The 27,500-nt window shown below is 43.4% G+C and overlaps 1 protein-coding gene across 1 annotated transcript in view; it reads right to left on the reverse strand.

Moving 5' to 3' along the window:
* The window catches only part of LOC145415452 (fat-like cadherin-related tumor suppressor homolog), a 693,356-nt gene that overhangs the window by 332,426 nt on the left and 333,430 nt on the right, over positions 1–27,500 (reverse strand). Inside the window, exons 19-22 of the mRNA XM_080284728.1 lie at positions 27,000–27,181; positions 19,869–19,892; positions 17,492–17,703; positions 5,098–5,311 (exon numbers count right to left, since the gene is read on the reverse strand). Coding sequence (XP_080140854.1) covers positions 5,098–5,311; positions 17,492–17,703; positions 19,869–19,892; positions 27,000–27,181 — 632 coding nt within the window. The remainder of the gene's footprint in view (positions 1–5,097; positions 5,312–17,491; positions 17,704–19,868; positions 19,893–26,999; positions 27,182–27,500) is intronic.

Here is a 27,500-nt window from a genome sequence, read left to right on the forward strand (position 1 = left end):
GCCTCCTGACATCCACCCTTCTAAATCCTATCTCCCTCGTGAGGACAGGGTCCACTTGGCCAGGCTGAGATGTGGGCACCATCCAGCCCTCTTAAGCTACCAGAAGAGGCTGGATGACTTCGTTGCTGATGCCTGTCCAGGATGCAACACAGCACCCCATACTATTAAGCACATCATGGAAGACTGCATTGCACACAATCACCTATGCCAACAACACAACATACATTCTTTGAGAGCTCTGTGGGAAAGCCCGGTCTCGGCCATGGCCTTCCTGAGGGGGTCACGGCTGTTCGACCAGACTGCCTAAGAAACAACTACTACTACTACTCAATTTTCATTACCAAACTTAACTTTTCATTACCAAATTCATAAAGCTAGCATTTATTCTTCACTAATTATATTTACAAGAGGAAATACGTGTAATCACTCTCCTTATAATTAACAGCATGTTGATTCTTTTCACGATATGTAGGGTAGCAGATCAAACAGAGAGAGCAGACAATCCACCATCTCTATCCTGTGTAACCTCAAACGTGAAAAATCCGTTTGGTAATGCATTATTCTGGTTCATTACCAAATGAATTTTTCATTACCAAATTGGCCCAGATTTGGTAATGAAAAATACCAAATGGCAACCCTGACAGGAGAGGGGGGGGAAGGAAGGAAGGGGTGAAGGGACCATGGTGTAAACAGCTGTTCGTGCCGTGCGGCAATTTCAAATTATGGGTGGGAAAAAACTCAGATTTTGGAGGGATTTTATTCTTTTTTCGCCATTTTTCGGTTCTGAAGGTTCAGGCCCATAATGTCTGGTAAGTGGGGTGTCCGGAGAGTGGGCATCCGGATAGTACAGGGATTACTGTATTATTATTATTATTATTATTATTATTATTATTATTATCATTGTGGTAGGTGGGGGCGCTCACCAGCCACTCACTCGATGTAGTGCTGCTCTCGGGTGTCTGCCCTTTCCTCTCCATCCTTCATTCCTTCCTTTCTCTTCTGTCTTTCTCTCCTTCATTCTTTCCTTGTCCTTCTGCCTACGGGTGACTTTACACTCCCTCTTCTGTCTTTCTTTCCTTCATTCTTTCCTCTTCCTTCAGCCTGTGGGTGACTCTACACTGAGTGACAAGCCAAATGGTTTCCTGTACACCAAGAAAGCATTTACTATGCTGGGTGGTAACCATATAACCAGATTTTGGCGCCTGGTGGTATTAGTGGGTAATTATTGCGCTCCAATCGGATTGAGCCGGTGAAGGTTTATATCCAAGGGATGGTTGGGGTTGATTGCTCATGTAATACCACTCAAGGATGAGTGAGGCTGGTCACTCTCATCTTAAATGTCGGGACCAATTGCCTAGCCCCGGCCTCCTATGCTCTTCATGGGGCAGTGTAGGATTGGATGATGGATGGATGGATTACTCTATTATTATTATTATTAAACCATTTACTATGCTGGGTGGTAACCATATAACCAAGCTACAACACCTGTTGGTTTAGTGGGTAATTAAAGTGCTCGAACCGGATTGAGCCTGTGTCGGTTTATATCCCAAGGGTGGCTGGGGGTTATTGCTCATGTATGCCACTCAGGGATGAGTGAGGCTGGTCACTCTCATCTGTAATGTCAGGACCAACCTGCCTAGCCTCAGGCTCTATGCTCCTCATGGAGAAACACAGGATTAGATGATGTATGTATACGTATGTGCGTATTATTGTTGTTGTTGTTGGAGTCAGCGGATCCGGTGTTTGGCTCCTGGCCATTGATTGATGCTGTCACTGATATCAAGGCAAGAGGCAGAATGTAGTTGGGGAAGGCAGCAGATGTGTCTGAGTTGGCTGCTGTGATGTTGCAGGTCTCAGGAGATAAAAGAGTGGGATTCGTTACTGATTTGGTACATATGACTACATATGAGAGTGTTGTCCCCAGATGACTGAAAGAAGAGCGTGACTGTAAATGTGTATAAGGGGAGGGGTGATATCCTGGAAAGTGACAATAATAGAGTTATAATGCTTTTGGACCAGATAATGAAGGTAACTGAGAGAGTTCAGAAGATAAGGGAAAGAGCAAACATTCATGAGATGCAGATTGGGTTTATGCCAAGCAAAGGGACCACTAATGTCATATTCTTTTTGTGACATCTTTAGGTAAAATATATAGGAAAGAAAAGGAAGCTGTAGCCAACTTTGTTTTTGTTGATTTGGAAGAGGCTTTTGACAGAATTCCTACAGAGGTGGTGAGGTTAGCACGAAAAAGCTTGGGACTGAGGTGCGGCAGGTTGGAGTGGTTATGGTGGCTATGTTTCCGGTTGTTCACACCCAGGTGATACTGAATGGAGATTAGAATGATGAGTTTTCCATGAATGTTGGTGTGCATCAGAGGTAAATCTTGAGCTCCTCATTGTTTGTCATGATGCTTGAAACTCTTTCACATAACTTAAGAAATGGACCCCCAAGGGAGATGTTGTAAGGTGATGTCTTGATGTTGACTGCAGAGAATGAAAGGAAGGTAGGGGAAAGATTTAGAGAATGAAGTGATGGCATGGGGCACAAGGGCTTGAGAGTAAATGTCTATAAAACAAAGTTGATGATATCTAGGGCTGGTGACAGTACCATCAGAGTACAAGGAGTGTGCCATGTGCAGTTTGTCAGAAGAGTGTGGAAAGTTACTCCATCTTGTGCAGTGTTTGTGATATGTGGGTGCATAAGAGGTGTAGTCATATTAACCCCTAGGGTACGCAATTCTCCGGCCTCGACTATCCCCCAGGACGCAAAATCAGGCCTTTTTTTCCGACTTTCTCAAATGTTAAAAATTTTATGCCCAATTTATAAAGCTTGAATTTACACACCCTCCTAGACCCAACAGTTGCTGAGCTATGGCCCGTCAAAGTTGATAACAGTTACCCGTCATGGCCCTGGCGTGAAAGAAAATACGCCGCTAGCACCTTTCTTCACAAAAATACATATAAAAATCACCAAAAATAATTTTTTTTTGGTGTGCATAGATGTTATAAACCATTGTAATGTGCTTAGAAAAAAATAAAATGGTAAGAATCCCCCCCAATAAATATGATAAATAGTAAAAATTATCCTCCCCTCCTCTCCTCTCCCCTCCCCTTCCCTTTCCTTCCCTCCTCTCCCCTCACCTAACCTCCCCTTCCCTCCTCTCCCCTCACCTAACCTCCCCTCCCCCTTTCTCCTCCCCCCCTCCCCTCCTTGCCAAGCTGTCAAATCTAGCTAGGGAAAATGGTCATGAACCCCCCAATAAAAATATGATAAATAGCAAAAATTATCCTCCCCTCCTCTCCCCTCCCCGTACCTCCAGTCCCCTCCCTCCCCTCCTCTCTCCTCCCCTTCCCTCCCCTCCCCTTTCCTAACCTCCCCTCCCCTGCGAGCTGTCAAATCTAGCTAGGGAAAATAAAATTTCTTTTTTGAGTGGGTTTTGAATAAAAACAGCTAAATATTTATGGTATGTCTGAAAAAAGGCACCATATGTTCAGATATATAAAATGTACAAAGAAATACGTAAGAATGAAGAAAATACGCTATAATCTTTGACAGGTACACAATTATATCCACAGGCAGGTAAAGTAGGCAGATAACAAGGATTTTTTTCCCCAAAAAATACACACACAAATATAAAAACATAAAATAATTGTGGTGTGCATATCTGTATGCAAAGACACGAATAAATTACAGGTAATGATTCAAAAACGCGCCATGCAGCGTAAAAAAATACGCAAAATATTCGAGGCCAGGAGGTAAAGATAGTGTGTGCTAGGGGGTGGGGGTGGGAGTGGGGGGTGGAGGTAGGAGGTGGTAAGGCCAGGAGGGGGTGTATGGGGATGGAGAGATGGAAGGAGACCACCACCAGACACAAAGGAAGGGCCCCAGTGGAGTACAGGGACATGGAGGGAGGGTAGGGGGGAAATACCCTCCCCCCAGATGACTGGGAGGGAACATGGGGGGGAACCACATGGGAAAGGGGGGGGATGCATGAGAAGGGTGTGGAAGGGGTGGTGGTAAGAATGGTGGGAGGTAGGGTAGCAACATGGTAGTGGGTTAGAGGGACGTGGCAAGAGGGAGGTGGGGGTTACACCCCCCACTGCCTGGGTACAGGCCTGGATCCCCCCTCCAGTGTGTCCAACACTTAGTTCTGATTGGTTAGAAGCCATCTAAGCCACAGCTGGGGTGTGGCCAGCTGCCGCCAGTTTCTTGTGGATGTTGCACAATCGGCATTGCTCGTCCTTTTAAGAAACTGCGCAAAAAGTTCGAGCGACAAACTTAGTACTTTAGGGGTTAAAGGTAAGCTGCGAAATTATCCTGATTTCATGTGTGTGGTGTGTCAGGAAGAACATGTAAAGATCGTCAGGCGTGAATGGACTGATCTTGCAGGAGAGTGTCTTATGTGTGAAGGAGTTTATTATTTGGGGGACGTGATATGTGATGGAGGTGGGGATGAAACTAGCTCTGTGGCTGGGGTAAGGAGTGGCTGGAGGAAGTTCTGGGAACTGTTGCCTCTCCTAACACTGAGAGGACTCTCCCTCTGTTCTAAGGGAACTTTTCATGTGGCATGTGTCAGGACTGTAATGCTGTAATGCAGTGAGATTTGGGTAGTAAAGGAAGAGGATATTCATAGGTTACATTGTACAGAAATGACAATGATTAGCTGGCTGCATAATGTGTCCTTAAATACAAGGCCTGGAGGAGGGGGAGGCTATGATTGAGATTGAAGAGCTGAGAGGTAGGATGGGACTGAATGTATTGGTGTTGAGGTAAGGATTGGTAGACTGAGATGGTTTGGACATGAAGAGTGAATGGACGACGACGTGTGGAGTGTGAGAAATCTGAATGTCGGGGGTAGGGCTGCGAGTGGCAGACCAAAGAAGACCTGGAATGAGGTCATAGAGTGTGACCTCAGGGATATGGGACTGAATAGGAAGGATGCCAGAGATCGAACAGCATGGACAGCTGCCATTAGGTGCTCAAGCCAGATGCATGCAAACAAGCTGGAGCCTTTATAAACAATACAATATGAACAATTAAATGATACAATACAATTTTATTACTGCAGTTTTTATTATTACGACAAACCAAACCTACCTTGTACAATGATGGTGGCAAAGGATGAAAGCTGTGGAATGCCAGCATCAGCAGCTACAACAGTGAGAGTATGTTGGGATTCTGTCTCTCTGTCCAGCTTTCCTGTCACTAGCACCACACCATCTTGTGACTGAACCTCAAACTTCTCGCAGCCAACTTCGCAGGTGTAGTGCACTCGACCACCAGCACCTGTGTCTATGTCAAGTGCTGAGACCTGTAAGGGAGATTGTGGTCAAGTGGGTAGAGAAATGTTCTGTTATTCAAAAGGACTGAGTTCAATATTAGGCTGAGGCAGGGGCTGTATGTATGTTTAGTAATGAAGCTGACAGTGGAAGAGGAAGGAGGTCAAGTGGTTAGAGAAGTGGTCTGCTGTCCAAAAGAATGAAAGTTTTATCAGTAGCAATCATGTGCAACAACATTTAGCAGATACTGTACACTGTAGAGATTAGATAAAAATTGTTCCCCTCGGTGTATGTGTCTATGTTGGTTCAGTGAGGTACAGGTTCAAAACTCCTCCTAGACCAATATGACAAGTTCTTCTCTCATATCACCATTATCGACATTGTTATTACCATCAACATCTTTGTCATCACCAATTTCATTATTATTATTCCCTTCAATCTGACTAGCCTATGCATTTTTACAGCTTAATTTTGCTGCGTCTAGGTTATTTTATTCAACTCGGGAAATATCCCTCATTTTATGTGGGTTAATAAAGGCTGTAACCAACCCATCCGGTTTGAAAAGTCTCTCCAAAGCTGAATAAAAACATTTGGAATATCATGAACATAATATAAAATGTATCAACAGACTAGAGGGGTAATCACTATCATCATTATCCTGACCCTTTTCTCCCAACTAAACATGGGGTGCGGTAAGGTTCAAACTACTAAGCAAGCAAAGAGAAAACACAAAAGAGGGAGAACTATTAACAGCATGACCAATGTAATGGTCCACAAATTCATCCTGGCTTTACCTCAAAGGTCTAATCATCTACAATTATCATTTTATAGTAGTTTTCTCTATCGATGTGTTTCACATACATCTATCTATCTATCTATCTATTGCCAGATGCCTCAATCCCGTTTGGGGTGGCCACAAACAAATCGCCTCCAAGTCGCCCTGTCCCCCGCCATTTCACTGCCCTGCTCCCAACTCACACCCCCCTCTCTCACTCATCCTCGGCCTCCCCCTCCCTCTTCCCCCCTCCACCTCACTCACATACACTCTCTTCGTCAGTCTTTCACCCTCCATTCTCTCCACATGGCCAAATCACCTCAGTGTGTTCCTCATAACGCTTCCTATCACATCCACATCCACATCCACATACATCTACCAGAATAAAATAATATGTCATCAATGAGGACATTAATCATGTCCCGAAAGTTCCTCACCCATAAGACCACCTAGCCTTCCACTGCCACCTCTAACAGTTCCCGATTAAAGATGAGCCATATAAATTACTATCTATCTATCTATCTATTGCCAGACGCCTCAATCCCGTTTGGGGTGGCCACAAACAAATCGCCTCCAAGTCGCCCTGTCCCCTGCCATTTCACTGCCCTGCTCCCAACTCACACCCCCCTCTCTCATATACCTCTCCACCCCATCCCTCCATCTCATCCTCGGCCTCCCCCTCCCTCTTCCCCCCTCCACCTCACTCACATACACTCTCTTCGTCAGTCTTTCACCCTCCATCCTCTCCACATGGCCAAACCACCTCAGTGTGTTCCTCATAACGCTTCCTATCACATCCACATCCACACCACAACGCTCCTTTATATCCTCATTCGTCAGCCTGTCTCCCCATGTGACTCCACAGGCTCCTCTTAAATAACTCATTTCCACTGCTCTCACTCTTGACTTGTGTCCTTCCAACAATGTCCAAGCTTCACTTCCGTACGTTAGAGTTGGTATCACAATACTGTCATGTAGTAACTTTTTCACTTCCATGCCCACTTCCCTGTTTCTTATCACTGCTTTCAAGGAACCAGCAACCTTTCTTCCCTGCTGTACCCTTTCAAGCACTTCACCCTCCAAACCTCCATCCTTACTCATCACACTACCCAAATACTTAAACGTACTCACATTTTCCAATTCCTCACCATCTAACCTCGCTGTACATTCACTAACTTCACCTCTCTCAAAGACCATCACTTTACTCTTCCCTACATTCACCTTTAGGTTCCGTTTCTTACACACTCTCTCAAACTCATCCACCAAGCCTTGCAGCTCCCCTTCGTCTTCACGGTCAGACATTTTTATCTCTGAAGAGATGCTGACAAATGAACTACCTATATTTCATCCTGTTCTTTACCATCAGGCTTCCCTCTCTCCTGCTCTCTGCCCTATCCCCTCTATGCTGTCTGAGGGCAGCAAAAATATTATAAAAAGCATGTACAATCATGGAAATAAATATTAGTACCATACTTTCATGACTCACTATACAATGGGGTTCCACCAAGTGAAAAGCAAGTGCACAACAAAATATCGCATAATGAGAATATAAGGGATTCAATAGGGCCCTTGACCATGAAACCTAAAAAAAAAAAAACATTCATTTAGACTGTATTTCACACACAAAAGGTAATCATATCACTCAAAATTGCACACTGCACTACTTGTTATGCACTTACACTCTTATCTGGTGAGAGCAATGGTGTTTTGATGGCCTTTTATGAACAAAATGATGTGAATGGCAGATGGTCACAACAAATGTAAATACTGCGTAGTCAACTTGGCTCAATCAACTGACTGAGAGGTACTGTTTTCAGCTGACTAGGAGGCTGTGTACCCATGGTAGTCGTGATATCAAAGTACAAGTTTCAGTCTTTCACACACAAAAAGATATCATTTCACTTAATATCACACACAGCACTATTTATTATGCACCTGCACTCTTATCTGCCAATAGCAATGGTGTTTCAGTGGCCTTTCATTAAGAAAATGGAACAAAAAGCAGATGATCACAGCATTTGTAAATGCTTGGCAGCTACCTTGGCTCGATCAGCTGACTGAAAGGCATTGTTCTAGTGAAATCACAATAATTCTGCCACTGTTACTCCAAAAATGGGTCTAACTTCTCTTCATCGTCAATGCAATTTCTCACATAGAGAACAATTATATAATAAGACCTGGCTGTTCATTTGTTTCATTCATTTATTTATTTATTTATTTTTTAATGCTACGAAGAAGGAATCAAAGGCAACGAGCCCGCAATAACTGTTCCTTCCAAGAGAAGAACAAAATACAAGAGAGAGCCAAATTCAAGATCCGATCATTTTGAGATGCCTGGACACACTGCGTTTGAAAGACTGGAGATCATAGCTAGCATGAAATACAGACAGAGGGAGACAGTTCTAGAGTTGACCTGGTGCATAAATGAAGGACTGGGAGTAATGGTTAACTCTTGCATTAGAGAGTTAGAGAGAAAAAGGATGAGAGTATCCTGTTTGATGGGTGCTACATGCCCATCGTAGAGGTGGAGGAATGCATGCAGACAGTTCAGAGGAGCAGCGACCATTGAAGTAGCAATAGAAAAGAGATAAAGATGCAACAGTGCGGTGAAGAGACAGAGGTTGAAGGGAGCCAGCAGGAGGAGGAGAGTTAATGAGACAAAAAGCCTTTAACTCCACCCTATTGAGAAGAGTGGTATGTGGAGAATCTCCCAACACATGTGAGTTGTACTCCACACGGGGGCAAATAAAACCAGTGTATAGAGTCAACAATTGTGCAGGGGTAAAAAAGGAACGGAGTTGGCTTAGGACACCTAATCTCTTGGAAGCAGATTTTACAAGAGATGTAATATGATCTTTCCAAGATAAGTCCCAAGTGAATGAAACCCCAAGAATGTTCAAGGATGACGCAGGATTAAGCTGAGTATTATTAAACATTAGTGGGTACACCTGTGGAAGATTTTGTCGGGTTGATAAGTGTAAGAACTGAGTCTTTGATGCATTAAAAACAACAAGATTATTTTTACCCCAGTCAGAGATACGAGCCAAGTCAGACATTAGGTGTGCCATAGCCTCATCCCTTGTTTGTTGAAGTAACTGCTAAGATGGACGTTGCCAGAACCGAATGGAAAGGTGAAGGATGGAGTCATCAGCGTACGAGTGGATAGGGTTAGATGTACGGCTTAGAAGGTCATTGATGAATAAAAGGAAGAGAGTTGATGATAGGACAAAGCTCTGAGGAACACCACTGTTGATAGATCTAGGAAAAGAAGGATGGCCGTCTACAAAAGCGGCTATAGAACTACCAGAACGGAAGCTAGAGATGAAGGCACAGATAGAAGGATAGAAAATGGAAGAGGGCAGTTTGGAAATTAAAGATTTATGCCAGACACGATCGAAAGCCTTTATGTCAAGTGCAATGGCAAAGCTATTGCCAAAGTCCTGAAGGGAGGATGACCAGGAATCTGAAAGGCAGGTGAGAAGATCGCCAGTGGAGCGTCCCTGACGGAACCCATACTGACAATCAGAAATAAAGTCATGATAGGAATCATGTTTTAAAATTTTTCTATTAAGAATTGACTCGAAAACTTTCGAGATACAGGATGCTAAAGCAATTGGACGACAGTTAGAGGGTTGGGAATGGTCACCCTTCTTTGGGACTGGCTACATGAGAGCAAACTTCCAGCAAGAAGGAAAGGTACAAGTTGATAGACAAAGACGAAAGAGTTTGCCTAGGCAGGGTTTAAACACAGAAGCACAGTTCTTGAGAACAACAGGAGGGACTCCATCAGGCCCATATGCCTTGTTGGTACTGAGGCCTGTGATGGCAGAAAATACATCAGCTGAAGAAATTTCAATGTCAGCAATGAGGATGTCAGAGGGGGGAAATGAAGGTAGGAACAGGACCGGAATCGTCTAAGGTGGAATTGGAGGAGAAAGTCTGAGCGAAGAGATCTGCTTTACGGGTAGAAGAAAAAGCTACAGAACCATCTGAGTACAAAAGAGGAGGGAAGGATGATGAGGTAAAGTTGTCAGAAAGGTTTTGGCAAGGTGTCAGAAGGAGCAAGAAGAATTCGAGTTGAAGAATTGAGAGCATTTAGTACGGATGAAATTATTTTTAGCAGTGCGAAGAACAGACTTAGCACGATACCGGGCAGAAACAAAAGCAGGATGTGAATCATGGGTGGGTTGGCTCTGATACCTTTTATAGGCCCTCTCCTTGTTGTGGACAGCATTAGAACAAGTGTGATTAAACCAAGGCTTTCTTGCATTAGTCAAAGGATATGAGAAAGGAATGTATGCTTCCATGACCGAGAGAATAACCTAAGTAATGCGCGAGCACACTCAGATGGCTCCCGGCTATGGAAGCAATAATCATTCCAGGGAGAATCAAAGAAGTACTGCCTGAGGGCCTCCCAATCCGCAGCCCCAAAGTGCCACAGACGACGTTTCTTTGGAGGGTCCGCAGGTCGTACCGGAGCGATAGGACAGGTTAAGGTAATAAGGTTGTGATCAGAGGAGCCCAACGGAGAGAAAAGATTAACAGTGTAAGCAGAAGGATTAGTTGTAAGGAAGAGGTCAAGTATGCTGGAGCTCTCTCGAAGGTGGTCAGGGATACGGGTAGAGTGCTGTACAAGCTGCTCTAGATCATTAAGGATAGAAAAGATGTAGGCTCATTCACTAGGTGGATCAGTGAAAGGAGAGGAGAGCCAAAGGTGGTGATGAACATTGAAATCTCCTAAAATGGAGATTTCAGAAAAAGGAGAAATGGACAGAATGTGTTCCATCGTAGAAATAAGATAGCCGAATCTGAAAGCTCCAACATGCTTGCATCCATTGGCCTTGAACACCTAACAGCAGCTCTCCATGCTGCTTGATCTCTGGCAGCTTCCCTATTCAGTCCTTTATCCCTGATGTCATACTCGATGACCTCATCCCAGGTTTTTTCAGAGTACCTCTCGCAACCCTATGCTTAACATTAACACTGCACACTTTCTGCACCCAATTATCATCCCCCATCATCTCCACATGCCCTAATCATCTCAGTCTACCTCTCCTTATCACAACACCAACACACTCCAGTCCAGCCCTACCAGAGGCGGATCTAGACGGCCAATCTGGTGGGGGCCAAGCAAGAAAGGGACGCCACAGACGGCTACTTTGGGGGGGGTGCCAAGCTAGAAAGGGGCGCCTGCTACTAGTTAGCTTATTTAAATTTTCATTACTTATTGCCATACATATATATCTAATTCTTATGAGTAACTTTTGGTGCGAAGGCTGCAGTGCGTGTGGATGGTGAACTAAGTGAATTTTTCTCTTTGAAAGTTGGGTTGAAACAGGGATGTGTCATGTCTCCATGGTCACTCAATCTGTACATGGATGGGGTAATAAAAAGAGGTACAAGGTAGAGTAGTGGATGTTGGAGTGGCCCTGGTGAGAGAGGATAGTGTTTGGAAACTCCCTGTACTGTTGTTTGCAGATGATACTGTGTTGTTGAGTGAAGACAAAGGGGAGCTGCAATGCTTGGTGGATGGATTTGGGAGAGTGTGCAAGAAACGGAATCTAAAGGTGAATGTAGGGAAGAGTAAAGTGATGGTCTTTGAGAGAGGTGAAGTCAGTGAATGTACAGCGAGGTTGGATGGTGAGGAATTGGAAAATGTGTGTATGTTTAAGTACTTGGGTAGTGTGATGAGTAAGGATGGAGGTTTGGAGGGTGAAGTGCTTGAAAGGGTACAGCAGGGAAGAAAGGTTGCTGGTTCCTTGAAAGCAGTGATAAGAAACAGGGAAGTGAGCATGGAAGTGAAAAACTTACTACATGACAGTATTGTGATACCAACTCTAATGTATGGAAGTGAAGCTTGGACGTTGTTGGAAGGACACAAGTCAAGAGTGAGAGCAGTGGAAATCAGTTATTTAAGAGGAGCCTGTGGAGTCACATGGGGAGATAGGCTGATGAATGAGGATATAAAGGAGCATTGTGGTGTGGATGTGGATGTGATAGGAAGCGTTATGAGAAACACACTGAGGTGGTTTGGCCATGTGGAGAGGATGGAGGGTGAAAGACTGACGAAGAGAGTATGTGAGTGAGGTGGAGGGGGGAAGAGGGAGGGGGAGGCCAAGGATGAGATGGAGGGATGGGGTGGAGAGGTATATGAGAGAGGGGGGTGTGAGTTGGGAGCAGGGCAGTGAAATGGCGGGGGACAGGGCGACTTGGAGGCGATTTGTTTGTGGCCACCCCAAACGGGATTGAGGCGTCTGGCAATAGATAGATAGATAGAACTTTTGGAAGGTTAGGCTAGACATACAGTGAATGTTTTCTATAGGAAAATGTTCACTAACATCCCCATTTCCACACACACACACACACACACACACACACACACACACACACACACACACACACACACACGCACACACACACACGGAGAGAGGCTGGAAAAGCTGGACCTGCCTATACTAAAAGAAAGGAGAGAAAAAGTTGACATGATTGCAGTGTTCAGGACCATGATGGGACTAGATAAAATTGATAAAAATGACCTGTTTGTATGGGATGGGAGAGTAACAAGAGGACATGGAATGAAACTGAAAAAGCCACGTTGTTTGAAGGATATCACGAAATATAGCTTTCCATATAGTTCCACAGACCTGTGGAACAGCCTGGACAAAGAGATCGTCCAATCTAAAAACTTACACGAGTTCACAGCAAAATTTGACTTAATGAGAAAAAGAGACAGGACCCCACGAGTGTAGCTCATTTCCTGTATATCACGACTAGGTAAATACAACTAGGTAAATACACACACACACACACACACACACACACACACACACACACACACACACACACACACACACACACACACACACACACACACACCCATATATTAAAAGATACTTTTTTGCGGGCGGCATCTATATATCTGGGTGACGGTGAGGTGCCCGATGCTTCTTCTTGCCTATGGCCCTAGGAGCTGGAAGAAACAAGAGGCGCAGCAAACAAATGGAAGGAATTACAGAGGGGCGTCAACATACCTCCCGGGGGTGGCCATGGCCCCAATGGCCCACCCCTAAATCCCCCAGTGCATTGTTTCGTTTTGTTTCGTTTTTAAAGGCGCCAACATGCTTGCATGCGTCAGCCTTGGTCATTGAATGGCATCTCTCCATGCTGCACAATCTATTGCAGTCTCCCTGTTCAGTCCCTTAACCCTGAGGTCACACTTAATGACCTCGTCCCACGTCTTTCTCGGTCCACCCCTCATAACCCCACCACCAATATTAACACTTCTCACCTTCCTCACCCAATTATCATCCCCCATCCTCTCCACATGCCTAAACCATCTCAATTTATCTCTCCTCATCACAGCACCAATACACTCCAGTCCCATCCTACCTCTCAACTCTTCCACTGTAAACCCAGCTCCCCCAGACCTTGCAAACAGGAATGCACTACACATCTACCTAATCATTGTAATTTCTGTACGTCTGAGCCAGCGAATATCCTCCTCCTTTACTGCCCAGGTCTCAATACCATACAGCATTACACTCCTAACACATGCTGCATACAAAGACCCCTTAGCACGGAGGGAGAGCCCTCCCAGTGTCAGGAGAGGCAACAGCTCCCTGAACTTCTTCCAACCACTTCTCACCCTAGCCACAGAGCTAGCTCCAGCCCCACCTCCAGCACACAACATGTCTCCCAAATAACAAAACTCTTCCACACTCTCAAGAGATTCACCAGCAAGTTCAATCCTTTCACGCCTGACAATCTCCACCTGCTCTCACCGACACGCCGTACACATAAAATCAGCATTATCTCGCAGTCTACCTCTGACACCACTACATCTCTTGTGCACCCATTTATCACAAACACAGCACAAGATGGAATTACTTCCCACACCCTTGTGGCAAACTGCACATGGCCACTCTCCCTTGTCTTTGACAGTACTGCCACCAACCCTAGATATCAACACTTTTGTTTTATCTGCATTAACCCTTAAGCCCTTCTGCTCCATACCATCTCTCCACCTCCTATATCTTTCCTCCACCTCCTTTTCATTCTCTGCAATCAACACCAAATCATCAGCAAACAACATCTCCCAGGGGAGTCCGTTTCTGAAGTCATGTGAGAGGACTTCAAGTACCATGATAAACAACATGGGACTCAAAACTGACCCCTGATGCACACCAACGTTAATGGAAAACTCATCACTCAAATCTCCATTCACTCTTACCTGGTTGCAAGCACCCACATACATAGCCTACCCCTCAACTCTTCCATTGTAAAGCTAGCCCCCCTCTGGCCTCACACTCCGGGTCGCACTACACATCCACCTAATCATTGTCATTTCCGTATATTTGAGCCTGCAAGTATCCTCTTCTGTTACTGCCCAATTCTCACTACTATACAGTATTACACTCCTGGCACATGTTGCATACAAAGATCCCTTAGGATGGAGGGAGAGCCCTCTCGATGGCAACAGCTTCCTTAACTTCTAACCACTCAACACTCAAGCTACAGAGCTAGCTCCAGCCCCACCTCCAGCACATAACATGTCTCCCAGTTAAAAAAAAACTCTTTCGCACACTCAAGAGATTCACCAGCAAGTTCAATCCTTCCATGCCTGGCAATATCCACATGCCCTCTCTGACGCATACATGAAATCAGCATTATCTCACAGTCTACTTATAATACCACTACATTTCTTATGCTCTCACTCATCACAGACACTGCACAAGATGGAATTACTTTCCACGCCGTTGTGGCAATTCGCATATGGCCACTCTCCCTCTTCTTTGACAGTACTGCCACCAGCCCTAGATACCATCACTAAGGCTTTCTCTGCATTTACTCTTAAGCCCTTATGCCCCATACCATCTCTCCACTTCCTAAATCTTTCCCTCACCTCCTTTCATTCTCTACAATCAACATCAAATCATCAGCATACAACCTCTCCCATGGCAGTCCACATCTGAAGTCATGTGAGAGGGCAGCAAATACCATGATAAAAAACAAGTGGCTCAAAACTGACCCCTGGTGTATACCAACATTCACGGAAAACTCATCACTCAAATCTTCATTCACCCTTACCTGGGTGTAAGCACCCACATACATTGCCATAACCACCCTAACTAGACACTCCTTGATCCCAAGCTTTCTCATTGCCTAACTCATCAGTTCTCTAGGGACTCTATCAGAGGCCTTCTCCAAATCAACAAAATCAAAGTAAAGTTCCCTTTTCTTTCCTAGCTATATATTTTTCCTGAAGCTGTTGAACAATGAATATGGCATCAGTAGTCCCTTTGCCTGGCATAAACCTAAACTGCATCTCATCAATATTCACTCTTTCTCTAATCATGCCTTCTAGAACTCTCTCCATTACCTTCATTATGTGGTCTAAAAGCTTTATGCCTCTATAAATTCCTCTTTCCAGGGGATTACCCTTCCTCTTGTAAACATTTACAATTACACTCTTCACCCAATCACCTGGGACAACACACTCATATATAATCGTACTTATCAGGTCAGTGACTAACCTCACTCCTATATCTCCTGTGGCTTTTACCAATTCAGCAGTCAACCCAGACAAACCTGCTGCCTTCGCCACTTGCATCCTGCCTATTCCCCCCCTCACAGTAGCAGCATCAATCAAAAGCTGAGGGCCAAACACTGGATCTGCAGGCGCCAAACCTTCCCTGTCCCAGGCAAACTCTTCATTCAACAACCAGCTGTCATGCTCTCTCCATGCATCTTTAATATCCCCACTGTTCACCACTTCCCTTCCTTCATCATTCTTCACACATTGTTCACCTATGATATCCCTATTCTCCCTCTTCATCTGATTTGCCACCTTAAATATCAAATCCTTCCTCAATCGGTATAGAGCTGGCCTGCCGTTCTAACGGACCTAGGTTCAAATCCCCACTGGGGCAGGGAACAGCTTAGGGACTTGAATTTCATTAAATCAGGCTTTACTGATCTACCAGAAGACCCGCCGACATGTCGTAAAAATACCCCCGCTAATACCAATACACCAGTCCTGTATGAGACAGCCCTTGCATGTATTCAATATGGACGGTGGGTGTTAGCGCCGAAGTGGTGATATGTAGAGGTGTATGGCATGTAGGAGGATTGCTGGGCCTTGATAGCAGGCTGTGAAGCCTATGCCCAGAGTCAAACACACACACACAAAAAAAAAAAATAAAAAATAAAAAGTAAAAGTCTCTGTGACTCAGTCTTCACCCTGTAAACCTCTTTTCTAGCCCTAAGCTTGGGAGCCAAGCATTCCACTCTGTTACCATCCTTCCCCCATTCCCAGAAATACTTTCTTATCTCCTTAACCGCAGCTTCTACACCCTCATCCCACCACCAAGTTACTTTATGTCTTGGTGGGCCCCTTGTCCATCCACATACTGAATCAGTAACTTTCAAGAGGGTGCTCTTGAGGGCTCTGTAAACTGCAAAAAGGTCTAAGCCAGTGAACAATGATTTTTGAAACTAAGCAATGCAATAAACCTCTCAGAATATGGTTTAAGTTTCATAATAAGAATTCAACTAATATGTGGATCAATATCACTGTCCACAACTGGCTCGTATCTCTGACTGGGGTAAAAATAATCTTGTTGTTTTTAATGCATCAAAGACTCAGTTTTTACACCTATCAACCCATTAAACCTTCCACAGGAGAACCCACTAATGTTTAATAATATCCAGCTCAATTCTGCATCGTCCTTGAACATGCTTGGGGTTTCATTCACTCGGGACTTATCTTGGAAAGATCATATTGCATCTCGTGTAAAATCTGCTTCCAAGAGATTAGGTGTGCTAAGCTGACTCCGTGCCTTCTTTACCCCTGCACAGTTGTTGACTTTATACACGGGCTTTATTTGCCCCTGTTTAGAGTACAACTCTCATGTGTGGGGAGGCTCCCCACATATAGCTCTTCTCAATAGGGTGGAGTCAAAGGCTGTTTGTCCCATCAACTCTCCTCCTCTTACTGGCTCCCTTCAACCTTTATCTCTTCGCCGCACTGTTGCCTCTTTATCTCTTTTCTATTGCTACTTCAATGGTCACTGCTCCTCTGAACTGTTTGCTTGCATCCCTTCGCCTCTACGATGGGCGCATAGCACCCGTCTAGCAACAAACTCTCATCCCTTTTCTGTCCAACTCTCTAATGCAAGAGTTAACCATTACTCCCAGTCTTTCATTTATGCAACAGGTCAACTCTAGAACTGTCTCCCTCTGTCTGTATTTCCTACTTCAAATGCAGTGTGTCCAGGCATCTCGAAATTAATAGATCTTGAATTTGGCTCTCCTTTGTATTGTTTTTGTTTTTATTCATGGATGGAGCGTTCATGCGGGCTCAGCCTTTGATTCCTTCCTCCTCGCATTAAAAAAAAAAAAAAAAAAAAAAAAAAAGGTTAAAGCTCCTATGACCCACCTGCAAGACCACCTGGCCCTCAGCTGCTGCCTCTGACACCTCCCCCTTGAATATGGACTGTGTAAATTCTGGTGGGTTGTCATTGACGTCGGCAATGGTGATGCTGATGTGGGTGTCTGTGTGCATGCCTGTCACAGGGTCCCTTGCCCTAACAGTCAAGTTGTGGCCTCTTGCAAGCTCATAGTCCAGCTCAGCAGCTGTCTGCACCACACCTGTACCATCACACCAAAACGATCATTTAGAGTTACATTCTTGTGGGGTTAGGATGATATCCAGAACCTCTTCCTTGAAAATATCTCTTGCTTATAATACATTTTTATTCATTACATTATTCTGTCTCATAACATGGACATAATTTATGGATCTATCATAGAAAACATTATTGATTTGCCATAAGCTGAAATATATACTGTATGTGGGGAAGGGATGCCAGAAAACTTGTTAAGCCTAAGAATATGGCCCTTAGACATGCATCATTCTGTCTGATCAATTTAGAGTACAGATAAACATGCCTTCAAACATCTGATAACAAGGGAAGAGACAAAGGGTTCCAACTAAGGCTCAGACTCTGCGAGTGCACTACCATATCACTACGATCTTTCACTTTCATTTTGTGGAGATTTTTTTTTCCTTTTGTAGCTTATATACCACACTATCAGATTAACATGATCCTATGGCTCTACACTACTTTTACTGCATTTCTTTATTACTAGTGCTACATTACTGTGATAATCTCTTATACAGCTCAGTCCTAAAAACTGAGATATATCTCTTTTAGACCAAGTAAAAGTGAAAAAGAGTTTGACTCTGCAATTTGTTTTGTCCTGTCAATAACATGTTTCAGGGAAGCATGGCCAAGTCCTAACAGTGTCATTATTATAAATAATATTAATTTATTTTAATGAAACATTTAGCATTTCTGAACTCTTATTCTTTGCCGTAATTGGAAAAAAAAAAAAAAAAAAAAAAGGACAGCAAATGAGGATTTATCCTCTATTATAAATCTACCAGTAACAATTCTCAAGCTCCTATGGGCACTGTTCAGCTCCCTTTCTCCAGATACAATGTGACAACGAAATAATCTGAAAACTGCTGCTTCTTCATCTGAATATGCAGTTCTGCCAATGCAGCTAGAGCTGCCATGAACAAATGGTCGCCGACAATCCCCTGCCAGCATTATCATTATGTACATATTTAATTCCTTCTTGAATATCAGAGAATATCATTGCATCTGGTTTTCTGCTATGTCCATCATAATTATTATCACAGCGTCCATCTAATATACATACTTTTTATGGAACATAAACTGCTAGCGTTGACAGGATAATGTCAGCAAACTTCTGATCATGGCTGAGCCATCAAGATAACTCAAATTTCTGGGTGCTTTGTCACATTGAACATAATGAAATATTTTCATATACATGTTAAGGAAATACATTAGAAGAATCATGATGTATCACTAAGGGCCAAAATAATTTTTAAAATATTCTTTAGGGTAAAGGTAAGTGGCAATTGGTTAAAAAATATTTGGGATGGCTGATCATAATTGATATTTCTTTTGTGCTGCATTTGACTACTGTATTGTCTCTTCTGATCAAGTCTTCTCTAATGTTTATCTCTGTTAATGCCAGAGGATTTTATTCTGCTGAGAGAGCCCAAGGAGCCTGAGAGTAATAATACTGTCACGATTAACCTTCTCTTGATCAGGACAACTCTAGTATTCTATTCTAGCTGATCTCCAGTTATTTTATTCAGCTGACAGTGAGTCACAGGAGTCTGACAGTGTTAATATTGTCACCATTAATCTTCTCATCATGGGACAGCTCCAGTGTTCTATTTTGGCTGATACAAGATTATTTTACTTGCTTTGAAGTGAGTCACTGTAGCCTGAAAGTGATAACAATACTGTCTCCAATCCCTACAGCCTAGAAATACCTTATAATGGCCATTAAAAAAAAAAAAAAAAAAAAAAAAAAAAAAAAAAAAAGTGCTCTGATCGAAGGCGCTGATTCTTCATTCCTATGCTGGAGTACACTGTAAGCATCTGCATATGATTTCAAATACACATATACATGAAACAGGCAGGTTAAGAAAAAAATTGGTCGAGTGCTATTTTAATAGTAACTTAATCGGAGTTTGTGGTAACTTGGTAAAACTTACAGTTCACTACTGTTTAATCTGGCTTACAAAATAAACTTAAACACAAATCTAACATAGATAAAATGAACTCTATACACTGTATATATACTGATATATATGAACCATAATGATGCCAAAACATACTCATGCAAAAATGCCAAGATATCACAGGGTACTAAAAAATAACCATAAATGAGATACAGGGGAAAAGTGGGACAGAATATCAGGCAATACTTACACTGTTGCTCCACCTCATTGTCACCTGGGAAAGCAGACAGAATCCTGGCTGATCAACACAGCTTAAGGATAACATTTGTTAGTAATGAGTACACAGAGGAGGAGGAGAAGGAGGAGGAGGAGGACAAGACCACTCCACATCCACGTGGAGAAGAAGCAGGAGAAAGATGAGGAAGTGGAGGAGAGTGAGGAGGAGGAGGAGAAGCAGAAGGAGAAAGGGTAAAAGAAACAGGAGATGAGAAAAGAGGAAGAGGACAAGGACAGGGAGGGAAAAAAGACAAGGAGGGAAAAAAGAGGAAGAGGATAATCACAAGTACAAGAAGAAAACTGAGGAATATGGGAAGGAAACAGAATGGAGACTCTAAGAGAAACTTGGCAATCTGATCTACCTACAAACATGTCATTCTACTGCTATATTTAGCCATCATGGAGCAGAGTGATCCCTTGGTTATTGTGTATAATTTGTACTGTGCCTAATGTATGACGGTGAAACTGTGCAATAACGAAAGCACAGAACCTATGGGATTCATCCTAACTGGTACCAGGTACCCCATTTGTAAACCTAAATATTCTTTTTACAACAATGAAATGCATACATTTTGTTATGATAAGTATCAGAAACACACATAAGCAAGGTTAGGTTACTAAAATATGAAAAAAGGGCATTATAAAGAAGAAATACATACCAGATAGAGATCTGAGACGAGCTTGAGGTAAGAGGTTTTGAGACTAGGGGTGGAGAGTTAGTAGTCTCCACTATCTAATATTCACTCTTCGAATAGGGAATTGTCTTTTAATTCTCCAAAGCCTTCAGAAACCACAGATTTTGCACCATCATTGTCAGCAAACCGGCTCAGGCATGTGATAACCATGGTTTTTAGCCAAAAAATGCACAATAATGGCAGGTGTGCAGATTTTCATCCTGCAGTGATAACAAAACCCACAATAACCACATGTGAGACAACCAAGGGATCACTGTAGTTATGAATGCATTCCCCTTTATTGAACACTACAGAATGTCATTTATTCACTGGCATTCACACAGACACAACAGTAAACGTGCATATGCAGACACTGGGCCATACTGTATTCTATGTGACACAGCAGGCTTCATAGCACCTCCTCCTCAGCAATTTACTTTGCCTAATACATCTGAATATTGTCTTGCATGTTACTTATCTAATTTTAATACTGACATAAGATCTGCATGAATAACATAAAAGATAATATCAAAGTGCACTAGGTAAATATATTACAAAGGATGAGGTGATGCAACATTTTCAAAACCTTTTAAAATATGGCCCCTAATTCTTTCTAAAGTCATCTCAGTATTGTAAGTGTTTGGAATAAATCATTATTATCATTATAAAGTAGTGCAGAGTGCAGTTTTGCTAAAGTCTGTGAGCATCGTGCCTTGAGAGTAAATGTAGAAAAGATTAAAGTGATGGTTATTGAAAGAGAAGGTGACTCCCAGTGCATGTTACAGTGAATGGAGAGAGACTGGAACTGGTGATAGAGTTCAACCACCTGGGTACAGTGAAAAGAGAGAGGAAAATGTGCAAATGAAGTGGAAAGTAAAGTGACATAAGGAAGGAAAGTAGCTAGTGCAATGAAGGCCTTATTAAGAAACAGGGGCTTGAGTGTTCCAGCAGCATGAGGTTTACATGAAGGAGTGTTAGTGCCAATGTTAACATATAGATGTGAGACTTTTTTTTTTTTTTCTTTAATGCTAGGAAGAAGGAACCAAAGGCCACAAGCCCCATAATAACTGTTCTTTCCAAGAGAAAAACAAAATACAAGAGAGAGCCAAATTCAAGATCCGATCATTTCGAGATGCCTGGACACACTGTGTTCAAAAGACTAGAGATCACAGCTAGCACGAAATACAGACAAAGGGAGACAGTTCTAGAGTTGACTTGTTGCATAAATGAAGGACTGAGAGTAATGGTTAACTCTTGCATTAGAGAGTTGGACAGAAAAGGGATGAGAGTTTGCTGCTAGATGGGTGCTATGCGCCCGTCGTAGAGGTGGAGGAATGCAAGCAGACAGTTCAGAGGAGCAGTGACCATTGAAGCAAAAATAGAAAAGAGATAAAGATGCAACAGTGGAAGAGACAGAGGTTGAAGGGAGCCAGCAGGAGGAAGAGTGTTAATGAGACAAAAAGCCTTTGACTCCACCCTATTGAGAAGAGCTATGGAGAGCCTCCAAACACATGAGAATTGTACTCTACACAGGGGCAGATAAAACTCGTGTAGAGTCAATGATTGTGCAGGGGTAAAGAAGGAACGGAGTTGGTTTAGCACACCTAATCTCTTGACAGTAGATTTTACAAGTGATGTAAAAGGATCTTTCCAAGATAAGTCCCGAGTGAATGAAACCCCAAGCATGTTCAAGGATGATGCAGGATTAAGCTGTATATTATTAATCATTAGTGGGTATGCCTGTGGAAGATTTTGTCTGGTTCACAGGTGTAAGAACTGAGTCTTTGATTAGTTAAAAACAACAAGATTATTTTTATCCCAGTCAGAGATACGACCCAAGTCATTAGGTGTGCCATAGCCTCATCCTTTGAATGTTGAGTAACTGCTGAGATGGACGCTGCGGGAACTGAATGGAAAGGTGAAGGGTGGAGTCATCAGCGTATGAGTGGATAGGGTTATATGTACGGCTTAGAAGGTCAATGATGAATAAAAGGAAGAGAGTTGGTGATGGGACAGAGCCCTGCAGAACACCACTGTTGATAGATCTACGAGAAGAGCAATGGCCGTCTACAGGAGCAGCTACAGAATGACCAGAAACGAAGCTATAGATGAAGGTACAGATAGAAGGATAGAAGCCGTAAGAGAGCAGTTTGGAAATTAAAGATTTATGCCAGACTCGCTCAAAAGCCTTTGAGATGTCAAGTGCAATGGCAAAGCTTTTGCCAAAGTCCCGAAAGGAGGACAACCAGGAGCCTGAAAGGTAGGTGAGAAGATCGCCAGTGGAGCGTCCCTGACGGAACCCGTACTGACAATCAGAAAGAAGGTTGTGATAGGAAAGATGTTTTAAAATTTTTCTATTAAGAACTGACTTGAAAACTTTTGAGATACAGGATGTTAAAGCAATTGGACGATAGTTAGAGGGCTGAGAATGATCACCCTTCTTTGGGGCTGGCCGAATGAGGGCAAACTTCCAACAAGAAGGAAAAGTACAAGTTGACAGGCAAAGGCGAGAGAGTTTACCTAGGCAGGGTGTAAACACAGAAGCACAGTTCCTGAGGACAACAGGAGGGACTCCATCAGGCCCATATCCCTTGTTAGTATTGAGGCCTGTGATGGAAGAAAATACATCAGCTGAGGAAATTTTAATGTCAGCCATGAGGAAGTCAGAGGGGGGAAGTGATGGAGGAACAGCACCGGAATCGTCTAAGGTGGAATTGGAGGAGAAAGTCTGAGCGAAGAGATCCGCTTTATTAGTAGAAGAAATAGCTACAGAACCATCAGAGTAGAAAAGAGGAGGGAAAGATGATGAGGTAAAGTTGTCAGAAAGATTCTTGGCAAAGTCCCAGAAGGAGCGGGAAGAATTCAAGTTGGAGAGTTCAGAGCATTTATTAAGGATGAAATTATTTTTAGCAGAGAGGAGAACAGACTTAGCACAATTCTAGGTAAAAACGTAAAAAAGATGTGTTCAGGGGCAGGTTGGAACCAGTTCCTTTTATAGGCCCGCCCTCTCCTTGTTGCGGACAGCATTAGAACAAACGTGATTAAACCAAGGCTTTCTTGCATTAGTCACAGAATATGAGAAAGGAATGCATGCTTCCATGACCGAGAGAATAACCTCTGTAATGCGCAAGGCACACTCAGATGGCTCATGGCCATGGAAGCAATAATCATTCCAGGGAAAATCAATGAAGTACTGCCTCAGGGCCTTCCAATCCGCAGCTCCAAAGTGCCACAGACGAAGTTTCTTTGAAGGGTCCACAGGCCATACCAGAGCAATAGGGCAGGTTAAGATAATAAGGTTGTGATCAGAGGAGCCCAACGGAGAGAAAAGATTAACAGTGTAAGCAGAAGCATTAGTTGTAGGGAAGAGGTCAAGTATGTTGGAGCTCTCACCAAGGCGGTCAAGGATACGGGTAGGGTGCTGAACAAGCTTCTCTAGGTTATTATGGCTAGAAAATGTGTACGCTTGTTCACCAGGTGGATCAGTGAAAAGAGAGGAGAGCCAAAGGTGGTGGTGAACATTGAAATCTCCTAGAATGGAGACTTCAGAGAAAGGAAAAATGAAAAGAATGTGTTCCATCATAGAAGTAAGATAGTCGAAGAATTTTTGATAGTCAGTAGAATTAGGGGATAAGTAAACCGCGCAGATATATTTAGTCAGAGAATGACAGGAAAATCGAAGCCAGAGTGTAGAGAATTCAGAAGAATCGAGTTCAGGAACATGAGAGAAAGATAAGTCTTTGCGTATATATACACAATAGTCACCTTTGGCTTTGAAATGAGCATAGAGTAAGTAGGAGGATACAGAAAAGGATTTGCTGTCAGTTGCCTCAGACAGCTGAGTCTCAGTTAGGAAAAGAAGGTGAGGTTTAGAGAAGATGAGGTGGTGCTCAACAGAGCGAAAGTTAGAGGAAAAGTCACAGATGTTGCAGAAATGAAAAGGAAGTGAGTCAGACAGTGGTTCCAGGCAGCTCGAGTCATCACCGGGAGAGGGGAGGAAGATGGGGACATTTATGGTTCCCCCCGCCTATGGACTCTGAGGCTATGTGTTGTGAAGCCATGATTTGTTATTGAATTTAGGAAAAGGACGTGTAGTGTGTACTGTGCATGTAGTTTCGTGCTGATACTTAGAGAAACTTGTACTGGAGAGCATGCTGGCCTACTCTCTGTGTTACTGAGACACTGAAAAAGTTCAGCAAGAGGGATGGTCAGGAACTGGTCCCATGGGCTGATGAAACAGGAGCTCCAGCTCTCCCTGTCATCAGCTTTCCATCCACCTTGGGAGTACTGGCCCACTCAACTGGTGACTATGGTGTGGCATGAAAAGAGTGAGAGCAGTGAAAAAGGGACTGCTGAGGAACGTATGCGGAGTACAGAGAGTGGATAGGATACGAAACAATGTGATTCGTAAAGATGTGAAGTGGGGAAGTCTCAAGACACAAGAATCGAAGAGAGTGTACTGAGATGGTATGGCCATGTGAAGAGAATGGATAACAATAGAGTGATGAAAAAGATATATCTGAGCAATTTTGAAAGAGGGAGGAGGCGAGGTAGGCCAAGGAGAAGGTGGAGGGATATATTGGATGAGTGTGTGAGGAAGAGAGGTTTGGAAGTTGATAAGGCTAGGGGACTGACAAGAGATCAAGCTGGCTGGATGAATATTGTGTGGAGAAGTGCATGATCAGGGATTTGGAGCCCCTTTTTAACATGACAATGTCCGGACTGACTCTATCGGATACGTTTATGTGAAGCTACAGAGCGTGGTGAATGTTTTTGGCATATCTGATAGAGCCAGGATTCCAGAGGCTTGAATGGTGAGCAAATGGAAGCGTGGCCCATTGAATTGGGCAAATTTGGGCTGTCTGGACATTGCTACTCCTCACCCTGCCATAAGGTAGGAAAGGAGATCCAGATAATGATGATGAAGATGATCATGATGATGATGATGATGATGATGATTATACTACACTCCCTCTTCTGTCTTTCTTTCCTTCTTCTTCCTTCTGGCTATGGGTGACACTACATTGACTGACAAGCCAAATGGTTTCCTGTACACTAGGAAATCATTTACTATGCTGGGTGGTAACCATATAACCAAGTTAAGGCGCCTGGTGGTTTAATGGGTAATTAAGGTGCTCCAATCGGATTAAGCCTGTGTAGGGTTATATCCAAGGGATGGTTGGGGTTTATTGCTCACGTAATGCCACTCAGGGATGAGTGAGGCTGGTCACTCTCATCTTAAATGTTAGGACCAACTTGCCTAGCTCCGGGTTCCTACGCCCCTCTATGGGGCTACATAAGATTGGATGATGCATGGATGGATGGATTATTATTATTATTACTATTATCATTATTATTCATTCATTCATTCATTCGTCATCCAATCCTGTGTTGCCCCATGAGGAGTGTAGGAGCCTGGGGCTAGGCATGTTGCTCCTGACATTTAAGCTGAGAGTGAGCGGCCTCACTCATCCCTGAGTGGCATTATGTAAGTAGTAGACCCCAACCACCCCTTGCATATAAACCTGCACAGGCTCAATCAAACTGGAGTACCTTAATTACCCACTAAACCACCTGGTGGTATAATATGATTATATGGTTACCACCCAGCATAGTAAATGGTTTCCTGGTGTACAAGAAACCATTTGGCTTGTCACTCAGCATAGAGTCACCTGTAGACAGAAGGAAGAGGAAAGAATGAAGGAAAGAAAGACAGAAGAAGAAGGAATGAAGGAAAGAAAGAAGAGGAAGGATGGAAAGAAAGAGAGAAGAGGAAGGAAGGAAAGAAGGAAGGGAGAGGAAAGAGCAGGTACACGAGAGCAGCACTACATTAAGCGAATGGTGAGCGCCTCCACCTAATGAGGGGTATTATTACAGTATTAGTAGTAACAGTAGTGGCAGTAGTAGTAGTAGTAGTAGTAGTAGCAATGGCAGTGGCAGTAGCAGTAGTAGTAGTATCATCATCATCATCATCATAATCATCACCATCATCAACATCATCACCACCATTATTATAACAATGGCTTGGATGACTATGTTTACTGGCAATCTACATAAATCTTCTTTTATGTTATTGTTGTTTTGTACCCAGGCTCATCTGGATGGGAACCCATTTGACTGCAAGCTGAATGTCCTTTTCCTGCAAGCCTCTATCCTCCTTCTGGAGGATAGTGATGGAGGTGAGGGACATCTGAATAACCACGCAGCTCCAACACCTGGCCATACTGGTGACACCACATGAGAATATCCCCTCTCCTGCACCATCAGAGTGAAGAGCTTAATTGCACACAAATCCATACACCCAGCTAATATCTAATTTAAATTAGTGAATGCACCCCTATAAACACTACCAGGGGTGTTGGTTAGTCTCCTACCATTAAATGTTCAGAACTAACAGTAATCTAGTCTCAGGCTACTGTTGGTTGTTGTACCTGTGGCAAAGTCAATGGAGAAGAGGTGTTGTGTGTTGCCGGCCACAATTGTGTACATGATGGGATCACCTGATGGACTGGCTGCCTCCACCCTCACCACAGGGGTTCCTCCAGGCGTATCCTCGGCCACCAATGCTTCATAGCGACTAGCGCTGAACACAGGGCCGTCAGCTGACACCACCCTGACAATACAATACAATACAGCTGCCACTACCCTGACAATATTATTGCAAGATAAAAGTTAGCCATGCTGAAGACCCTATCAGCAGGCTATGAACCTCAGAGGGTCTCAGTAAGGGACACAAACAGCAAAAGAAGTAATGGCCAGCCAAACAAAAAAGAATTAATCTCTGATCTGAATGCCTTGGAAACCTCCATATTCACAGTATCTTGAGGACAGTATTCCTGAACTTAGCATCTAATGATATAAAATGCCCAGAGTACTGTGATGTATTATATACCAAATAACATGAGAAAATGTCTGAATTTTTGTAGAAGGTT

The sequence above is a fragment of the Coenobita brevimanus genome, chromosome 102, assembly GCF_032717465.1.
Source record: "Coenobita brevimanus isolate Jiangsu-jjx chromosome 102, ASM3271746v2, whole genome shotgun sequence".
Taxonomy (NCBI): Eukaryota; Metazoa; Arthropoda; class Malacostraca; order Decapoda; family Coenobitidae; genus Coenobita; species Coenobita brevimanus.